The following is a 20,503-nucleotide window of genomic DNA, read 5'->3' on the forward strand; positions in this document are numbered from 1 at the left end:
AGATTTATGACGAATTATCACACACACACACGCCACGTTACTTTCACCGAGCTCCGGATCTCCTTTATAAAGTTTAATTACAAAACAAGTCAGGTATTTGGAGACAAGGTCAACAGTCCAAGTCCGTTAATCAGGGTTAATCTTTGGTTAATCCTCATCTATTATCTACCTTACCACCAGCGTGACTGACAGCAGCCTCAGCCAATCAGACAATAGCATAATCCCACTGACGTGTTTGGATATGGTGACCAGATTTACACCTCAACAATCAACATCAGCTCCTCAGTGCCACCTGCATCAGTCATGCAAAGCAAAATATTGTCAAACCAAACTCAAGTTCACAGGATTGATCAAGTTCTCCATGCAGGTCTTTCACCCGCTTAGATTTTAATAATGACATCTGTTTTTAATCATTAACTCAGAGAGTGAACAGAGAGCAGCAGATGGTTCATTTGCTAGAGCTTAATGCAACGAGTTACACAAGACTTTCACAAGATACAGAACAGTGGCAAATACATAGATATTAGGTAGAGTGATCTGATTGGGCCCTGTCAACAAAACAATTCATTCTATACAATTTTTATTAAATACGTGCATTTTCCCCCTACTATTTAATTATAATGACACATTTTGAGAAATGACAAATGTTGAGAAATAATAAAATGACTAAATGTTGTAAAATTATAACAATTTTTGACATTTAACATCATATTTTTTTTTTTTTTACATCGAATAATATCAACAAAACTATCTATAAATGATTCAATTACTAAATGTTGCCACTTAATTTCAGCTATTTATATGCCATTTATTTTTAATGACATCAACCACTTTCTTTTGCACAAAATAGACAAATAAACACCATATTCAGATACATACAGTTGTCAACACTTCATATATCCAGTTATTAATATAATCACACAGATTGACTCGCCACAATCCATCATCATCATCATCATCATGATAATAATAATTACTGTAGAACTAATTAAACTGAAACACTTTCACTCGCTACGAACACATACCGAGAGACATTTCACAATGATACTCATTCACAAACAGACCGATGACTGGCAGGCTTAAAAGATTTTAACAGGCTTTTGAGATACACGGAAAATATGACAGCTTGCATACTGATTTCTTCCCATTTCTGTAATCTGTCTGCAAAAAAGCATGTTTTTCCTGACACACCCCTTCGTTTCATCCCTCTCTTCCCCATCAGCTCCAGTCAGGCCAGTTGAACTGGGATTAAGAGACTTCTGTAGTCATAAATGACCAAAGAGGTGCGAGATCACCCCGTCGTTCGCAAACAAAACTGTCAACTCGCTGTTAAAGAACTAACAGAGAAGATAGAAAGAAGAGGGGAGGACGAGAGCGAGAAAGCCAGGGAGAGAGTGGGAGCGAGTGGCAGAATGGCAGGCGTTTCTCTCTGCCTGCTTTAGTGTGGCATGCATCTTAAAACACGGTCACACCTGTCACTTCCAATCTATCTAATCCACTGCATACTTCAAACCGCAGCTCGCGTCTTTCTCCAGAGATGTCTAGAAAACAATTCGAATAGAAGGTGATATGGCGTCGGAGGAAACTGTATTCCTTCGCTTTTTAAAGTCTTCGGCCGTGACACTAAGTCTCGGACAGATGAAGCATCGTTCTTAAAGAGCTAATGGCTTATGTGTTGCTTTCTTTCCCCCATCTTTAAATGGGTAACAGGTCTAGATATTCAGGTTAATACCCCTGTTTTGTCCTTCGTCTCGTTGTGTGTGCGTTCGATTTTACGCCGCATATGAATAAGTGTGCAAAGCCTGTGCTTGTGAGTATATGTATTTATATGCATTTCTGATGTGCCGTTCTGCGCGGTGTGGGCGGTTCTGCTTTTAGTTGTGCAGATGTCAATTCTTCGTGGAAAGGCTGAAACTGCGCCTCTTTCCACGTCCCTCTCTTCATCCTTGAACCACGGCAGCATGGCGACAGAATTAAACAACTTTTGTCCTCTTAAGCTCATGTGTGACAGGAGCACATTTAAACGCACTTCAACTCCTGCCAAAAAAGCAAAATGCCTTCTTTTCCCCCTCTAGTTTTTTCCTCTAGTCTTCTCCCTTCAGCACAGATGCCAGCATTCCTCCAAATGCCACCTCTTTTCTCCCTTCTTTTTTTAAATGTTTGTCCTTCCTGTACTCCGAAGGATTCCAACCTGTTTCCCTGAGCGTTTCTCTCATTTGTTCACTCTTCCTAAATAAAGCACACTTCCATATGCTAACTTAAATCCATTTATATTACAGGCACAGGTAGCGTCTAGCTAATGAGTCTAACTCAGTACGTGGCAGTGTGATTCCCTGGCTTGCGTTCACCACGCGCTAGGAAACTAACCTCTATGCTTGCTATCAGTTAAACTGTCAAGAGTCCCGCTGCTGAAACACACACGCTCGAGTTGGACATCTCTCCTCTCATGCGGTGCTGACGCCTCGTCTGTTGTCTTAAGCCCGTGTTGCTGATCTCTACCGTGTGTGCGCAATCCGCTCACCTCTAAACCTGGCTCAACCAAGCTATTGTCAGCCCTGATCCTGCCGTGAACACACACACACACACGCGGATGAAGACGCTTCACACAGTTTCAAAGACCTTACATTGTCTCATCCCTGTTGAAATTAATAAAACAATATAAAAATATATAACATTAAATTAGCCTTTAATGATGTTTTGGAATTTTTACAAAAGCTATATATATATAAACCACAAAACCAGTCATAAGTTGCATGGGTATATTTGTAGCAATAGCCAACAATACATTGTATTGGTCAAAATTATTGATTTTTCTTTCATGCCAAAAATCATTAGGATTTTAACTAAAGATCATGTTCCATGAAGATATTTTGTAAATTTCCTACCGTAAATATATCAAAAATTAATTTTGTAAGTTGCTAAGGACTTCTTTTGGACCACTTTAAAGGCGATTTTCTCAATATTTAGATTTTTTGCACCCTCAGATTCCAGCTTTTCAAATAGTTGTATCTCAGCCAAATATTGTCCTATCCATACATCAATGGAAAGCTTATTTATTCAGCTTTCATATGATGTATAAATCTCAATTTCAAATAATTGACCCTTATGAATGGTTTTGTGGTCCAGGGTTGTATATATAAAGTTAGAAGTATGACAACAAATTAAATTAGCTTTTAAAGATGTTTTGGAAAACTGAAAAAAAGATTAAATTGATTTAATATCTATATAGAAAGTGTTAATTTTTACAAAAGCAATTTTTAAGAACAAGTACAAAAGTCCAGGCTGATGGGTATTTTGTTGTTTTTGACATTGAAAGGCTGAATTTGACGCAAATCTTAACATGGAACACATAGGAACAAGTCTTCTCTTAATGCCTCTCCTTATTAACTGGACAAAAGGGAGAGTAATTAACACCTCGCTATTATCACCTGCGTGTAAAGCTCTTTCCACCTTTCGGTTTCAAAGCCTTCTACTTCCCGCCTGTAAAAAAAAAAAAAAAAAAACCTGGCAGGAGTTTACAGACCGCCATGGACGCGCACCACCACACCAACTTCTATTGTAGCAGGTTCCGTGCGCTGCAGCCCCGCTGACCCCATCGTCACGAACGCGTGTCTCTCTCTCTCCCTCTCAGGATGAAGAGGTCAGCAGAGTCTGAAGTGCGTGTGCGCCGCTGCCATGTTAATTTACAATGACAAGATAAAGCGGTAATCTTCCGCTGCGCGCTACCCAGGGACTCGCCGAGTCGATTTACACTTCCCTATCACTTTATACAATTGCCGTGACAAAGCCCCTCCGAGTCCCCACTCGTGTAAATCTCTCTCTCACTCAACACTTCTGCCAGTCAGCGCGGATCGGCTCAGGGAAACTTAATGTCTCACACATGCCAGCCTGCTTTCCCCAAAATCCGCCCGTGCTTGAGACGGATACGCTTTATTAATCCACATCAAATACAGTGCGCCTGCTTTTTCATGCCACGTCTGTCATGTCAGCGCGAGAGACAGAGACAGCAGTCTAGTCTTTCAGATAACACAACAATTACAACTACTGCACTGCAGCTGATACATAATTATTCACATTACGATTAATAAGAAAAACAATCAATTGTATACAATAAACATTTGTTTGCTTTCATCTGGAACTTTACTATTTGAATGACTAAACTGACACATTGCAGAGCCTGAATCCAAACATACTACACTACCAAAAAAAAGAGTACATTTTTAGTTAGTCAACAGGGGAGTACCCTCTTTGTGCCTCATATACCCCTTAAACTCTTAAAAATAAAGGTTCTTTATTGGCATCTGGTTTCATGATGAGCCTTTGACATCCATGGAACCTTTCCAATGGACAAAGTGTCCTTTATAGGTTTCTTCAGATTATTAAAATAATCTTCACAGAACTCTATACTAAAAGGTTTTTTGAGGAATCTTTGGCATCGCTGCAACCCCCTCCCACCCCATTTTTAAGAGTGTAAATGGGGCATATTATTACTTTAAAGTACATATATGCACTCCCCTTTAAGGATAGAATAGGTACATCATTTTAAGTGTTGTACCCGCATTAGTAGTAGTTTTACTGCAAGCGACTTTAAAAAAGAGAACTGATAGTCATAAACAAACACACACACACACACCGCTGCCGGTCGAGTGTGTAAAGTGAGAACGAAGGAAACCCTTGAGTGAGAAAGCTTGAGGACTTTGGTTTATTGTGGGAAACGATTCCAAAGCTGCAGAGTCCAGCGTGCCCTGTAATCACAGTTAATTGCAGAATTAGCTTACTGTTAAGTTCCTTAAGTACTGATTCATTGTTTTACAGCCAAATTGCTTCTCAAAACCTGTGGCGACACAAGTTTATCGAGAGAGAAAGAGATAGCGGAGTCGGGGGAAAGGTCATTGAGAGATACTACAGCTCAGGTGCGTGTTAACGTGAGGAAATGCGAGGGTTACAGGGTCCATCTCACTTATATTTCATCTTGGGCTTTAAACAAACAGCATCTGAATGTCTAAAACAGTCTGTATCCTCCATGACTACACTGACCCATCATGAACTCACACTCCACAATGACAGATGAACAGTCAAGCATATGATTCATTTTGGCCACATTCAAAAAGACGACTTGTCTCACTGCCTATGACATCATTGGAGCGTGACGGGCATTTCCACACCAAAAGTGTGAGTGAGTGAGTGAGAGAGAGAGAGAGAGAGAGAGAGAGAGAGAGAGAGAGACAATGGGAGGGACTCATCCTGAGACAAGTTATGTGGGAGGAGTCAATCAAATGCATATTAATCAACTGGGAGGGGCTAATACAGGCTTCATCCAATCGTAGTGTGAAAGGGGTTTGAGCGTATAGACGCCTCCCGGGGGGTGACTTACCATGTTCGCGTGTAGTGTTGGGGGGCTGTCGAGCAGTCGAGGAGATCGCGGAGACACTTTGCTGCAGTACGAACTCAGGGGCAAGTGAATGACAGCATGTCCGTCAACCTCTTCATCCTCCAATCGCTGTCTGCTCGTCGCCATGACTACCTCTCCATCTGTTCCCCCATATGGAGAGGCTGGTCGCTTGGAAGACATCCTGGAAAAATGAGAAAGGAAAAGTGACTGAGGCATTCAGGAAAGACATGGCAGAGACAGAGACGTGGCTGTTGTTTAATTGTAAGTGACACATACAGGAGCATTTCACGCACACACACCTGACACACACTACTCGCGTAATGACAGCCATAGCTTTGTCCACATCCATCCCTCCATCAAAGAAACGTCCCACCTACACTATCACAGAGCCATTTACTGTAGCAGTACCACGCACAATGTGTTTAGCTAGCCTGTTTGATGTAAAGACTCGAGCGGCCCATTAAAGAAAAGTGCAGACGGCCCAGCGCACATCAAATATCACGTTAGCCAAGAACACAGACAGACAATGGTGTGTGTGTGCGTGAGCGTGTGTGCCACAGTAGATGTTAATGACAGTGTATATGGTGTTGACAATGCCAGAGAAAATAGGCCTTGATGATGGTCTGTGTTCCTCTGATACCGTCAGGAAGAAAAAGCATTTATTAAATGAACTCTCTCTCCCACAATGCATGGTGAGGAAAAATGAATATGCTCTCGTAATAAGATTTCATCTGGCTTACGGCATTGCCTAAGTGCTTTCATAGACGCTTCTCAGCCTTGGGGCTAGTGTTACTATGGCCCTGGGGAATAAGTACCACTCTTTTAAAGGAAAAAGACAGACAAGGATAAAGGGAGACTGAGAGAAGTACTTTTATTTGGCTTGTACTCTGCAACTAAAAGAATTGGCAAACTAATTTTATTTGACTGCAGTGTCGTAGCAACTTTGATTTCCTCCATAAGCTTTATAAGCTATGGAAGTTTTAAGTTAGGGAAGCCAATGAACACACATATTGCATAATTGTGATTTTATTTTCTGTAATTCCAACTTTCTTTTTTACGACGTGTCTTTATATCTCACAATTTCGACTACTGCACACAAGTACGACTTTATATCACAGTTTAATTCTTTGTTTCTCTCACAATTGCAACTATGACTCATAATTGACTCATCTCATCATTTCTCTCTCATTACTGTGACTTTATATCTCACAATTGTGACTTTCTCAAAAGTATGAACCTTTTTTTCCTGTAACTGCATCTTTATTTTTTTACAATGTGACTTTATATCTTATATATTTTATAAGTGACTTTATAGCTCACTTTTATACCTTAAAATGTTATTTCTAATATTACACAATTACTCATTTTATTTTATGCTCTGAGGTGGAATCTGAGACTTTCATATGTACAGTACTTGAAGACTTTCATAGGTGCAGTTACTTTTTTCGCTCAAATATCCTTCACCAACTAGCATCCAAAGTCTCGGTACGGTCCAGTTTTTGCGTGTGCTGAACTGTATGGTATTCTCATAGACCTGGTCTGACTCAGAAGCCACATCTGGCGAAGCTCCTGAGTGCTGCTAAGGTTTCTCTTTCTCTTATTTAATGCTTATTTGGTTTAGATTAGCTGTAAAGACAAACATCATATAAAGTTTCTAACCGTCTGGACGGGATAAATAAGACTCACCTCAATCAAACCTACGGCTTGCAGCTATGGAAATGATGAAGACATGCTTAAGACTATAAAGGTGAGATTTAACTGATAAACTATGATGCAGAGTCTGACATCAACTGCTCTTTCATAACAAATTCTGTAACACAGGTGGGTTATATGTACGAATGTGAGTATTAGAGACTATATCTGTGTTAATTTGGCTGTATGAATGTGAACGTGTGTGCGTGGGGTACCGTGGCTGTATGCTGGTTCACACTGGGGCAGTAAAAGCAGTCAGTGCAGCTGTATAAACTGCATTTGGGCCGTCAGAGCCACACGGCCTGTCTGCCCCTCCACCAGCACTGTTTACTCTACCTCCAGACACTCACACACACTGAGCCCTTTTGTTTCACTCTGACACACACACCTCTGTGCCGCTCTCTAACACACCAACCCCCAATACACACATCAAGTCCAACAAAGACACACACACGACCCTCATCTAAACGTAGGCAATCGAGAAACGGCTCTTATTAGAACCAGCAAATTGCTTGTCACATCCAACTCAAACCGAGAACTGTTGTTTTACAAACTGTTTAGTTAAGGCTTGTGAGACTTAAATTAGCTTAATGAGTAGCTGGAAAGCTAGTAGGTACACATTCAGATCAGAGATTTGTAGTAAAAAAATACTTTACATAAAAGAGAATATTAAAATATGTAAATAAAATATGGTTTCAGAACCAGAATTTCTCAGAATTTCCCATTCCCAGTGCAATATTTCTTGGACAAATAGGTGAGTGATATAAAAATAGCTTCGACATTCATTTTACAACTAATTCATAGCCGTTTCCTACTTGTGCACACGTCTCCATCTCTTTTGCGCTCTTCCCTGTCTCATGCACTCTTCCTTTCGCCTCTCTCTTTCCTACTTCCTTGCCGGCACACAGACAGAAGCTTTTCACAGCTCCTCTTGTGCAATAAAATGTCTATTTTCCTGCGAGCCTTTGAAGTATAATTACTATACAATTCCGCTCCCCGGGTGAGCAGGTTATAGCCACTATTTCATTTAAAGTTGGCAGACCTGTCATGGTGGAGAGTCTACATGAAACATTTAAAGCTTGTCGAGATGTTGGGATTAAAAAAGAGAGGGTTTTATTAAGCAGATAAATTGGCAGAAAAGCTGGTCTCCAAGGTCATAATTAGCAGCCATTAGCATAATTTCACTCCATCCTTCTGTGGTTCCAATAAAGGCCGGCCTGCCAAACACACAGACCTTGTCCACTGACACACACACACACACACACACACACGCTAACACAACACAGACGCACAAAGAACAGTCTCTGAAGCTTCCTTGCAGGCTAGTCATGTCTGCTTAATTTGCATTGTAAACTTTAACAGCAGTCTTCGCTCATTATCTGGTGGATTAATAACTTTATTGCCATTCATTTTCACAAGGCTAAGAATTATGTTATTCATAAACAGCAGTGAATATCAAAGCCGAACATGCTGATACGGATGAGGTGACTAAACACATACAGTAACACAAATGATGTCCGTATAATCTCCAAACACCAGTCTTATTCAGTTCAGGGTGTATTATCAAAGAAAATACCACCACTTTTTCATATTTCATGAACTTTAGCATTTGCGCCCAGTCCCGTCGCAGATGAACTGCAGATCTACAGGCTAACTTTCATGGCTAATCGTTAAAAGCTAATGGCCGCCCCACCGGTGTGCCGCTCGACCCCCTCCCGCCGGCTGCGTACGCTAAGCCCAGATTAAAGGCATACTTCCCCTATGAGCTTAGACACAGATTGAGCGCTCTTCTAAGTCCCTCTCATATCACATGTACATTTCTCCGCAGACGCTAATCGTCCAAAATACAGGGTCCATTAAACAGCGGAGTGGAGCTGCACTTTAAATACTGAATCTAGGAGCTTTACCTAATCACCATCAGCAGTGGTTAACACTCCAGAAGTGCCTCTAATGACAGGACATAATTTAGAGGCTAAACGTGTCACATACGCACACACTCGGATGTGCGTGGCCCACGGAAAAACTTGTTTGATGATGCTTTGCGGATGTTGCATACACGCCTACGATAAAAAGCATTCAGATATACAGAGAATAGTTGAAAAAGTCACGATAGACACCTACCGTTTTTATAAAAATGCAAGTAATTATTATTATTTTACCTAATGCTAACTGTAGCCTGTAGAAAGAAAACGGCAAAAGAATAACATGTGAATATTGTACAATAAATCACTAAACATTAAATAATTATTTTTGAGGACATTCCCCAAGGACGTTTTTGTCAAATTTCGCTCAATTGTGGCGGCATTTATATCTTTCAAATAAATCAACACAAACACTGCCATATTTCCAACAAAACTTTTTTTTTTTTTTTTTTTAGTTTTTAATTTTTAATGTGAGGCATTATACTCAAAAAAAAAACATCATTACACCAGGTGAAGGTAAATTCCTTTGTAATATGATTATTTGATTTGAGAGGTCAGCTCTTCTTTGTTATCAGACTGTGGGAATGAAACGAAGTGTGTCCAAAAGTTCAGACAATCAGCCCGTTCAGCACAGATAACAACAGCGATGCCTTCGGTAGGAAACTGAGAATACCTCACAATCCACTCAGATGTTAGGAGATGTGCTCATCCCTCTCTTCACTCTTTATCTTCTGCTCCCAGGACGATAAAGTCGCAGATAGTCCCGTCAGGACGTTCCCCTTTACACAATCAACCGTTTGTGCCTAACTCTTTCTGTTTTGAACAGTCTTTTAAGTATATTACTTTACAGCTATTTATAGCACTCTCAATTTTTCTCTCTGTGGGAATGGAGCGGCCGACAGCAGGGCAGAAGCGAAGAGCGAGTGAAGAGAGAGCGACTCCGCTGAAGTAAATTCATCCGTAGTGCAAACTTGTGAGGGCTCTTCATCATTCACGTTGTAATCACTAATCACAGTGTTCGCCACTGCTGTGAGGGCACTTGGATTTTCTGCGGGTTAATTTGCCAGAACATCATCTTAAAGAATACATTTCCACTCTTTAATGAGTAAAAAAAGAAGAAAAAAGAAGTGCATATGTACTTTTAACAACATCTCAGTAACAGTGAAGTGCTCTCACCTGAACTAACATCAGAAAAAATATGCTAATAGGATCTTGAGTTTGACTTTATTAGAGATTTACACATCACAAATCACAAAACGTTTTTCTTTTGTTTACAACGTCTTTAAGATAGCCGATGGCTAGCTAACTGTGCTAACAAAGATTTTTCACCGAAAATTCACCCTTAAAGTCACTGAATAATCATTTCACACATGCGTATGTGTCTCTACATACACTCATTATTCACACACGTACTCAGGGAAAACACAAAGCCGCCTCTGTTTTCCCCTCTGACGCGAGGGCTCCAGGGCCACCCCAATTTCCTGTCCAGCGTCGCCACAAAAGGCAAGAACACAGAGCCTAATGTCACTGTCAGCCATTACTGTTTAGGCATGGAGGTGAAGTCACACACACACACACAATCAAAAGTCATATGAGCAAAGCAAAAACAACCCGTTTGCACGCACAAACGCATAATAGGCAATGGTGAGCGTTTGCCGCTGGGTGGACACAAGGCACCAGTGAGCGCGTCGTGCCCACAGCGCCAAGGCAACTGCTGCATCAACACACATATACAGGGGGGTTGCCAGTATTTTAGTCATCGCTTCATCTGTCTGCATAGTTTCCTGTCATCTCTTGTCTTTAATTATTTTTTTCTCTGGACTGACTCATGTTTTCACTGACATTTTACATATTACACACACAAACTTCTATGAAAACTTTCTCAGCCTCTGCTTGTCTTCTTTTAGTGCGTGAGGGTCTATGAACCCATCAAATGTTTATCCGTGCGTCGTGATTTGCTCCCAGAAGCCCCGGCTGCTGTGAAAATGCGTGCTGGTATAATTTACTCCATTCATATAGGACCGTACAACCGTAATTGGGTCTAAAAGATGTATACAACATCCTTCCACCCTCCTTTACCTGCACGTACAGAGCTGTTATTATGCAGCTTGAGGGATCGGATACAAAAGAAAACATTTAGCTAAGCAGTCCATTGATGTTTATTATCCTTCCCATGATGCAATTGTCTGGGCCCTCACCTCTGACCTGTTGTCTTACGGTTTCTGTGTTATTATCCCCTCGGTCTTGATAAATAAGACTTTAACCTAAACGGCAAAACTCAGTTCCCCTCTATCTCACAGGATGTCTCGACGGTCAGCTGATCGCACAGGGGAGGTCTGGGAAGACTTCTGAAGGGGGGAGGAGGAAACACTTCAGCATTCTTCTCTGCTGACCCTCCTTTTTTCACGGAGACACGGTTATCAAGCCGCTGCGAGAGCTCATAACACGGACTACACAATGGAGCCAGTCTGCAATGAATGACCCAGAGAGAAGATCCAGAACCAACATCAATCAGACAGAACACACACACGCACATGCACACACACACACACAGGGTTTTCGTGTTTTTTGGGGACATTCCATAGACAATGATTTTTATACAAACTGTATATTCTATCCCCTAACCCTAAAGCTACCGACCACAGAAAACTTTCTGCATTTTTAGATTTCCAAAAAACATCACTTTGTATGATTTATAGGCAGTTTTCCTCATGGGGACCAAAAAATGTCCCCACAAGGACAAGGATTTTGGATATTGCCATCTTTGTGGGGGCATTTTGTCCCCATAATGTAGGTTTTACCTGAACCACACTCACACACATACACAAAACCTAAATTAGGGACATAACATAAATATAATTGCTATAGATGAACCCACATCTTAACTCTAACATCCTAAAATTAAACTTACAGCATTGTAGGGAAAAAAAAAATAAATAAAAATTTACTTAATCATTTTTCCAAATGAGGACATCCTTAAATGTCCCCAACGGGAGTTTTCGTCAGATTTAGCTCTTGTTTGGGGACAAATTTGTATCCAAACTATAGCTAAGTACATATACACACGTTTGTGTTTCTATCACTATAGAGACTTTCCATTGACTTCTATTATTTTTCTAAGCTAAATATATTTTATGTCCCAAGAAACCTTTCCAAATTAAGACATTATGTAGTATGTTTTCCTCAAGGGGACTGGCTGGTCCCCACAATAGACAGTTAGTCCCCTTAATATATAGTAATACAGTCTTAACATAGTCCTTCAGCCACAGATATTGATAAACTTTGGCCTTAACACATTATTTACCTTTAAGATATATATTTTTCTCTTACAAAACACATTATTTATGATTTTGTAATGAATGACTAGTTCTCTGAATGTCCCCTAAGAAAGGTTTTGTCAGATTTATCCCCGCTTTTATGGTCAATTTTGTCTCTATACTAAAGTACATTCACACACTTCTTTAACTAGATACTTTGTGTACTCTACAAAGCAGCTTGCTTGCTATAATACGTGTTAAAGTGACGGAGGTAAAGGCAGGCTGGTGGTTTAATCTGATTTATCTTCCACATGAAGGAATCAAAAATGGGAGTGCATCAGCCACATGTCACCAGCAAGTTCTCAGTGGTGAACGAACCCTCAGTATTTTCTGTGTATATTTACCAGGAACAATTGACTGACCCAGAGACGGACAGAGAGAGAGTGAGAGAGTGAGATGTAACACAACCATCCATTAAAGGAGGGAGACAAATGGAGAAGTGTTAAAGTCCCCTTTCCCCCTCCCTCACTTTTACTCGCTGTCTCTCTCTCTCTCTCTTTGAGGAATGTGACAGTTTGGCCATAGAATATCCTCTGTGCTACTCTAATAAAAATAAACTTACCCAAACCACCACACCAAATAATAATAATATTAATAATACATTTAATATAATATATTTAAGGTACAGCAATATTTCCTAGAATTATATATACAATTATTTATATTACAGATAACTTGCATTTAATAGCTTAAAACACTTAATAATCCTGTATTTTTAGATGTCAAATATATAAAATAAACAATACCAAACAGGACATATTCTTAATGAATAACTGTCCATCATCTTACTATTAATATCATATCTTATTACAACTTTTTTTTTTTTACAAAACCTCTTGCATTTTAAATTGCACTAGTTTTCAAAGGAAAACAATTAAATTTAGGTTCATCTTTTTAATTTAATTAAGTATTCATAAGACGAAATCAAGCAAATTCTTGGCTGTTCTTGGGTGTCAACATACGAACAACAATTATAAATCACATAACCATAAAATATTATCATTTCCTCCTTTCTGGCATAATTTTTTCTCGTATATTTTTTTTCTGCACAAATTGAAAATTAAACCAAAACTTGCAGTGTTTCAGAAACAGTCAGCATCAGAACAGAAGAGACACATGCACACACACAGCCACACATACACTCTACACGGACAAACGCAGCGCTTTCGCTCCCGTCCTCACACACACACACACACACACACACACACACACACACACACACACACACACACACACACACACACACACACACACACACACACACACACACTCAGTCTCATGCTCTTTAACCACTGACAGCCAGCATTACTGGAAAGTAGAGTTTAACCATCCTTTTCTTCTAAGTCATTGTAATCCCTGCATTTATGACTATACATTCTGCTTTCCTATGTAATCCTTTAAATGTTTAATTCCTCATAGTTGTTGTTATCTTTTTCTGCCCCCTCCTCATCCTCCCCCCGGAGAGAGCGTGATGATTTATTAAAAACACATTTTCCTGACGTATAAATGTGTTCTTAATTCAGGGATAAAACCCCAGAGTTTATCGCTGAACAAAAGATTAGTTTCATCTGGTAAAACAGTGCAGTGCTCTAATGCAATAAAAAAAAAAAAAAAAAAAAAAAAATGTGTGTGTGTTGGGGGGTGAAGCTCGCATTAAAACTGAGTATTATGGATAATCTTCCCTATGGAGCTTTAAAGTCAAACCTTCTTTATTCGGCAGCAAAGCCACTTTTGTTGACATATTAAAGTAGGTGAGAACATTTCCCACCTTGGACCACCACAACAGAAGGCCAATGCAGACATCTGGCCACAATAAAACACAAAAACAACACAAACAGAGATTAAAACAACACGGACAAATGGGAGGCTTTGCAAAGCAAGAAAGTTGTACAAAAGAACCTGTACAAAAACACCCTGTCTTTTGGTTGCCAAGTGTGTTACACAGAAGTGCAACATGAGCAAAAAAAAAGAGAGGTTGTTCCAGGGAAACACTGACGGAGATCACCGATCCTTATCAAACACCATCTAACACACACAGACACACACACACGTATATAAATATACAGGGAGTTAGACATATAGTGTACAAACACATGCAGACAGAACATGTAACCTGTTAGACCAGACACTACAAACATTTACAACTTAGTTTCAAAGTGAGATATGGACAAGACAGTCCCAGCGTTCCATGCTCACAGAGTGCGTCTAGAAAACACACACAGTCACATTGAACTTTCTTCTCTTTTCTAAACCGCAGACACATTCACACACAGCCAGCTCTAAACATGCCTCACAAACTAATAAAGTAGCCTGTTTCCTAGACAAACTCACACACACACTTTATTTTGCTTATCTGTCCCTCGCTGTCTCCTCCCGGTACGGCTTGGAAAAGTGAATGTCTCGTGCGTGAGTGTGTGAACGTACCTGTTAAACTCCTGAGGAAGCTCAGGCTCAGTAAGCATGCTGAAACAAGGGGTCTGAGATGCAGGAGTCCTTCCACGACAACATACGCGTCCAACACCCAGGGACCTCCGAGAACACACACACACATGCACGCTGCCTAGTGCTCCTCTAACCTCTCGCAAAACCAAAGACTGTTTCTGTTTCTCTCTGCTGCACACACACTCTCACACGCTGAACCTCGCACTCACTCCCTCCCTCCCCTCTCTCTCTCTCTCTCTCTCTCTCTCTTTTCTCTCTCTCCTCCCCTCTTCTATGGCTCTAAGCTGCTAGATCGCCTCTTAAAGGGCCAGAGCATGACATGGTGTAGCGCGGAGCGCAGCTTCACACTCACACATACAGACACACGCACACACACGCAGCAGCACTGCCCCCTTCCTTCAGCCACAGTGTCCCTCTGTTGTGCTTCTGATCAAATGCACACACTTATGATCAAACGCATACACACACACACACATACTTTGCCTATCTAAATGGGGCTGTACAATATCATAGGCTTCTATTGTTTTTTTTTAATATATATAATATTAATGACTACACTCGTAAAAGAAGCGTTTTTCAATTTTAGAATAAATAAAATGTATATATATTTGACATTTTTCAGTCATTTTCCATTTTAGGACGTCCTCAGATGTCTGCAAACTAAGGTTTGCAAAATTACACAACTTTTTGGGCTAAACAAGAATGTTAAAATAAAATATTACAAAGGCGTGAACAATCAAACCCTGGCAAATGGAGATGAATGACAAAAAATTGCCCGTTTTACCTGAATTCTTCCTCAATGCAGAGCTTAAGCACGTCAACCACATACAAACACATCTGAGTTTAAGCGAGCTGTATGCTTTGTGTTTTCATAGTGTAACTAACACACTGCCCCTGTCACTCTTTATTACAGAGAAAGAGAGAGCTATACGGAGGGAGAGAGAAGGAGCTATTCTTCTAAACGGAGGAAAGCACGTCTGACAGATTGAAATACAGCAGCAAGACTGTAACGCTGAACTTTAAACAGAGTGTCAGTCTTTCTCAACCCCCTCACACACACACTGCAGTCCACCTTCTGAACATACTGCAGACACATTTAGTGTACATCTCTTAAGTTGCACACACATACATGCAGGAAATATCTTACTTCCTTTACGTCTCCTGAAGTCACTATAATATTTACAGCAAAAATGCCTTTGCATTGGTATTTAATTTTTGATAAGAATGAAAAAATATTATGTAATGTTTGGTAGGTAATCCAATTTACTGAGTAAGTTAGTGAACTTAGAATAGCACTGTGCCTTGGCCTCTCCAGCACACACTGTAATAATGTTGTTAGGGCATTGTGGTAACATTATTTGTGCATTTTCCTGTTGATCACTGAGGAAATTGTTAGCAGCATGACAATGTTCAAGGCATACACCGACCCAGTCTGACCCCTGCTTGCAAAACGGCCCTGATACAAATAACTGAGTGGTTTTGTGTGCATACATACATACATAAGTATATGAAAATCTTTACTCGGTCCCCCCTTCAGTGTAAGTCTGTGGGAATAAGTCTGTGCCAGATAATTGCCAAACATGCAGAAATCATCTGATTGTTTAGAAACATTATAGCACAATTCTAGTCAATAAGCCACACAATTTCATATGCGTCCATAGCACAAACTGTGCTGGACAACATTGGCAAAATTTAATATTAGGGGTCAAGGGTTTGCTTAAATCTCTATAACTCCAAGTATGAGCAATATAGTAAGTGTTGCTTGCTTTGGAAAGCACTAATACAAAGTGCTGACAGAAGACAGGATACTGTAGAGATGTTTCAAAGGGAAAAGAGTGTAGAGAATAAAATGCACACACATACATACACACCAGCACAAGCGGCAAATTAATTAGCTTCTCTCAGGTAGCAATTATCTGTAGTTAAACATTTTAACGATCCTTCGAGTCAAGGCTGCAAGGTGATGGAGAAATAGATGAAAATAAAAAAAAAAGTTGAAATAACATCAACAACAGCCAGTGAGACAAAGACGGAGAGCAGAAAATCCATCAGAACAGGAATAAAGAGCAGTTCCAAACAGTTTCATCCACTTTAAAAGCTGCTATTGATGAAGATGGCTTTTTAAGAGAACGAGAGTGTGAATGGAGAAGGCAGGTGCTTTCAAGGTTCAAACTCTCCAGATGGGCTGATTCGTTCAATTCCGACAAATCTACAAACTTCACCATTCTAACCACAGGCTTTTATGTGAGAATTAAACTGCACTGCGCACATATGTTCAAGAAGGTATTTGCATACATGCAAAAAAAAAAAAAAAAATGCTACAAATGTAAAGAAACATACATGCATGTGTGCTCGGTCTTTATCTGTTTATCTCCACAAATACGTGCATCCAGCACACGCACATATGCAAACACACAATAGGTCCCTTCAGCAGATGTGTAGCGTCCAAGCCCCCTCACAGCTGTGCTGCATTAGAGGCCCCAAGTAGTAAGGGTCTGACACAGACAGGCAGTAAACAATTCCCTTATACTGTTACACACACACACACGTTTCCATGTTTTATGGGGACATTCTATAGACAATGATTTTTATACTGTATATTCTATACAGTAGGCCAACTCTACATCTAACCCTACCCATCACAAAAAAAACTTTCTACATTTTTAGATTTTCACAACGCCTCATTAGTATGATTATAAGCATTTTTCCTCATGGGGACCAAATAAATGTTCCCATAAGGTCATAACATTTTCTGATATTACTATCCTTGTGGGGACAATTGTAAAAGTATGGAATACCAGGCACACACACACACACACACACACACACACACACACACACACACACACACACACACACACACACACACACACACACACACACACACACACACACACACACAGCTAGAATTCAGCTACTACCCCCTAAGAGCCTAAATCAGTAAAGTTCTTCGGCTGAAGCCCAACAGTTTTTATATCCTTCACAAAATCAAACATTTCTACGTAACCTCATTGTTCCAAACCCATATCCTGGGGAAAAAAAAGTTTTGTGAATTTAGTTTTTCTTTTTTTATTGTCATAACATTACTTGAAGCATAAGTAACAAATGGAGAAAAAATCTTGAAAAAATCTATTTTATTCATATGTTATGCATTGTCCACTGTATTGGACATCAGGCATGAATAGACATGTATAGGCAAAAACAATGGATTTTTTTTTTTATTCAACATTTTCTTTAACCAAACATTGTATAAGGATGATTCTCAACTATGTTATGAAAAATATAACGGAATGATTTGATATACGGTTTTACTTTATGTGATATATGTGTAAAATGGCCATAAGCGGCTTTTCCCATTCTATACAGTGCATTGATATATTGTATCTAATTTGCATATTAATGTGTTCTTGGAGCAACGTAATGAAAAAAAAAGTGTAATAATGGGAGTAATAATTGGCAACATTTTCATAAGAATATCTAATATTTCATAGTAATATTGATAATTTATTTCCCTATTCACTTATTGCGTATCTCCCAAAATATCTGATTTACATGCTTTAAGTCCTGGTGTCCACTACAGTGGACGTATAAAAATTGATGTCCTGTTTCGTAAGAGAAAGTCATATTCTGATTTGAAACCCCATAACATTTTCCTGAGATGTTGATTTATGACAAACAATTTGAAAATTATTCAGATTTAAATAATAATTACAAAATATTATCATATTTCCAGAAGAGTGCTAAATTTGATCATTCAATCAATGTCAGTCATATTTAAAGACCAAGTTGTCATTGTGAAACTTCCAAACATTTGGTATCTCTGAAAAGCCCTGAATCTGGTCTTTACAGGACATCCAAACTGAGATATTCGCTAATAAATAACGTCCACTACAGTGGACAAAAGTCTGTGCTTGGGTCTCAGGAGGATATAACTTTATTTTCTCCATGAAAAACAAAATTTTGAAAAATGTGCAGGTCACTTTTTTCCATATAATATAAATGAATAAGGACTGAATTGACACAAAATCATAATAAAAGTGGTTTATATGATGTGTCTGCGATTTTTTTTAAGTCTTATGAAGTCATATGACACCTTTGGTTACGGAGAATATTGGCATCCACCCAATTTGCACTGAATTGTTCTTTTGAGTAGGTTCTTTCAATAAAATGCTTCATCCTGTCTAACTGATTCATTCACAAATTGGATATTACTACTTTAATAGAATGAAGCCAGTGAAAAGCCTACAATAAAACTTCTGTGATTGGCTTGTCATATGGATCAGTTACAGTATGATATTTTTAGGATTCCTTTGAGCTTGAAAACTTCAGTCCCCATTCAGTTTCACTGAATGGAAAAGTGTGAGCAGCACGTTCGTAAACATTTCTCCTTTTGTGTTCCACAGAAAAAGTAAAGTCACGCAGGTTTGGAATGACATGAGGGTGAGTAAATGATGACAGCATTTTAATTTTAATCCATTCTGGATCTCTACGATTGCCCATCTCTCATTCGCTTCCTTTCTTTCTCTCTTTGGCTTGTGTGAGGCGTGTGACAAGGTTGTGAAGTGCGTTTATCTGGACTGAGAGAGAGGAAATCTCTGTCTGATGGCTGAGTGGCAGACGAGAGAAGCCATTAAGATAGAGTCCTTATCTTCCCTCCTCAGCAGAAGACTGGCTTTACACATACACACACACACACACACACACTCTGTTGTACTCTGCTGCTGTCAGTCATCTTGCAATGGTAAATATCAACATATCACAAAATACACAACAACTGCTTTTAAATGTTTTACAGGTTTATTTGTCTGTAAGGTGCTCTGGGGTTGTAATGACTGTTTTTCTCTGTTTCACCCACTAGGCTGTCTATATTGCCTGTTTGTAGTCATGAATGGCCCACCAACCAGATGCACAGATTTGTGTTACAAAAATAGCACCACCAACAACAACAAATGTATGGTTTTAAACCAACATGAAAATGAAAAGAGTAGAGTAGAAAGAAATATGAAATTGCACATTGCATCCGTTTTACTCTGTCAAATTTTTTTTATGCTCATGAAGGCTGCATTTATTTAATAAAAACAGCAATATTGTGAAATATTATTTCAAATTAAGTATTAAATATATTTTAATATGTAATGTACTCCTACGGCAAACCTGAATTTTGGGCAGCTGTGACTCCAGTCTTCAGTGTCACATGATCAGAAATCATTCTAATAGGCTGATTTGGTACCCAAGAAACATTTCTTATATCAATGTTGAAAGCAGTTGTGCTCCGTAAAATTTTTGTGGAAACCGTGACACAATAGAAAAGTTTAAAAGAACAGAATTTATTAGAAAAAGAAACGTTTTGTAATACTATACATGTCTTTACTGCCACTTTTTGATCTGTTCACACTGAAAAATTATTTTCATGATTTATCACATTTTTTTTCTTTTGTCAAATCAACTTAGATAATGTTGTTCAGATAACTTAATATTTTGAGTTTCTGTTGATTAAACCAATCGCCTTCATTGTATTAACTCAAATTTTTAATTTCAATGAACTCATTTTCAAGGCAACCAGATAACTTACTTTTTAAAGTTAAACCAGCAATTCTTTTTACAGTGCAGTATTACAGAACATAATAATATTGATGTTATTAATGAAAGTTTATTAATGAAATTTACCTTTTTAACATTGATCCCTGGTTTGGATGGGAGTCTCTGGGTCTGTTAAGGTTAAAACTCCCTGCTTTAAT

At 39.2% G+C, this 20,503-nt stretch overlaps 1 protein-coding gene and 2 long non-coding RNA genes across 21 annotated transcripts in view; 2 read left to right on the top strand and 1 right to left on the bottom strand.

Moving 5' to 3' along the window:
• The window catches only part of LOC125244735, an 88,799-nt gene extending 76,536 nt beyond the window's left edge, over positions 1 to 12,263 (top strand). The window contains exon 4 of the long non-coding RNA XR_007179372.1: positions 11,307 to 12,263. This is a non-coding gene — a long non-coding RNA (uncharacterized LOC125244735). The remainder of the gene's footprint in view (positions 1 to 11,306) is intronic.
• The window catches only part of sox5 (SRY-box transcription factor 5), a 251,157-nt gene that overhangs the window by 62,729 nt on the left and 167,925 nt on the right, over positions 1 to 20,503 (bottom strand). For 12 of the 18 annotated variants that reach the window (XM_048154934.1, XM_048154936.1, XM_048154941.1 and 9 more), the window contains one exon: positions 5,375 to 5,573. In XM_048154934.1, the coding sequence (XP_048010891.1) occupies positions 5,375 to 5,573 (199 nt within the window). Of the gene's footprint in view, positions 1 to 5,374; positions 5,574 to 14,747; positions 14,937 to 20,503 lie in introns of those variants that run through there. The other 6 variants (XM_048154947.1, XM_048154946.1, XM_048154931.1 and 3 more) reach the window with 1 other exon arrangement.
• On the top strand, positions 15,380 to 20,159 carry LOC125244736. Of its 2 annotated transcripts, XR_007179374.1 has the most exons (4): positions 15,391 to 15,795; positions 19,169 to 19,205; positions 19,308 to 19,506; positions 19,624 to 20,158. It is a non-coding gene; the product is annotated as an uncharacterized LOC125244736 (long non-coding RNA). The 2 variants fall into 2 exon arrangements; XR_007179375.1 differs by having other exon boundaries at positions 15,380 to 15,795; positions 19,169 to 19,506; positions 19,624 to 20,159.

The sequence above is a fragment of the Megalobrama amblycephala genome, linkage group LG14, assembly GCF_018812025.1.
Source record: "Megalobrama amblycephala isolate DHTTF-2021 linkage group LG14, ASM1881202v1, whole genome shotgun sequence".
Classification (NCBI taxonomy): Eukaryota; Metazoa; Chordata; class Actinopteri; order Cypriniformes; family Xenocyprididae; genus Megalobrama; species Megalobrama amblycephala.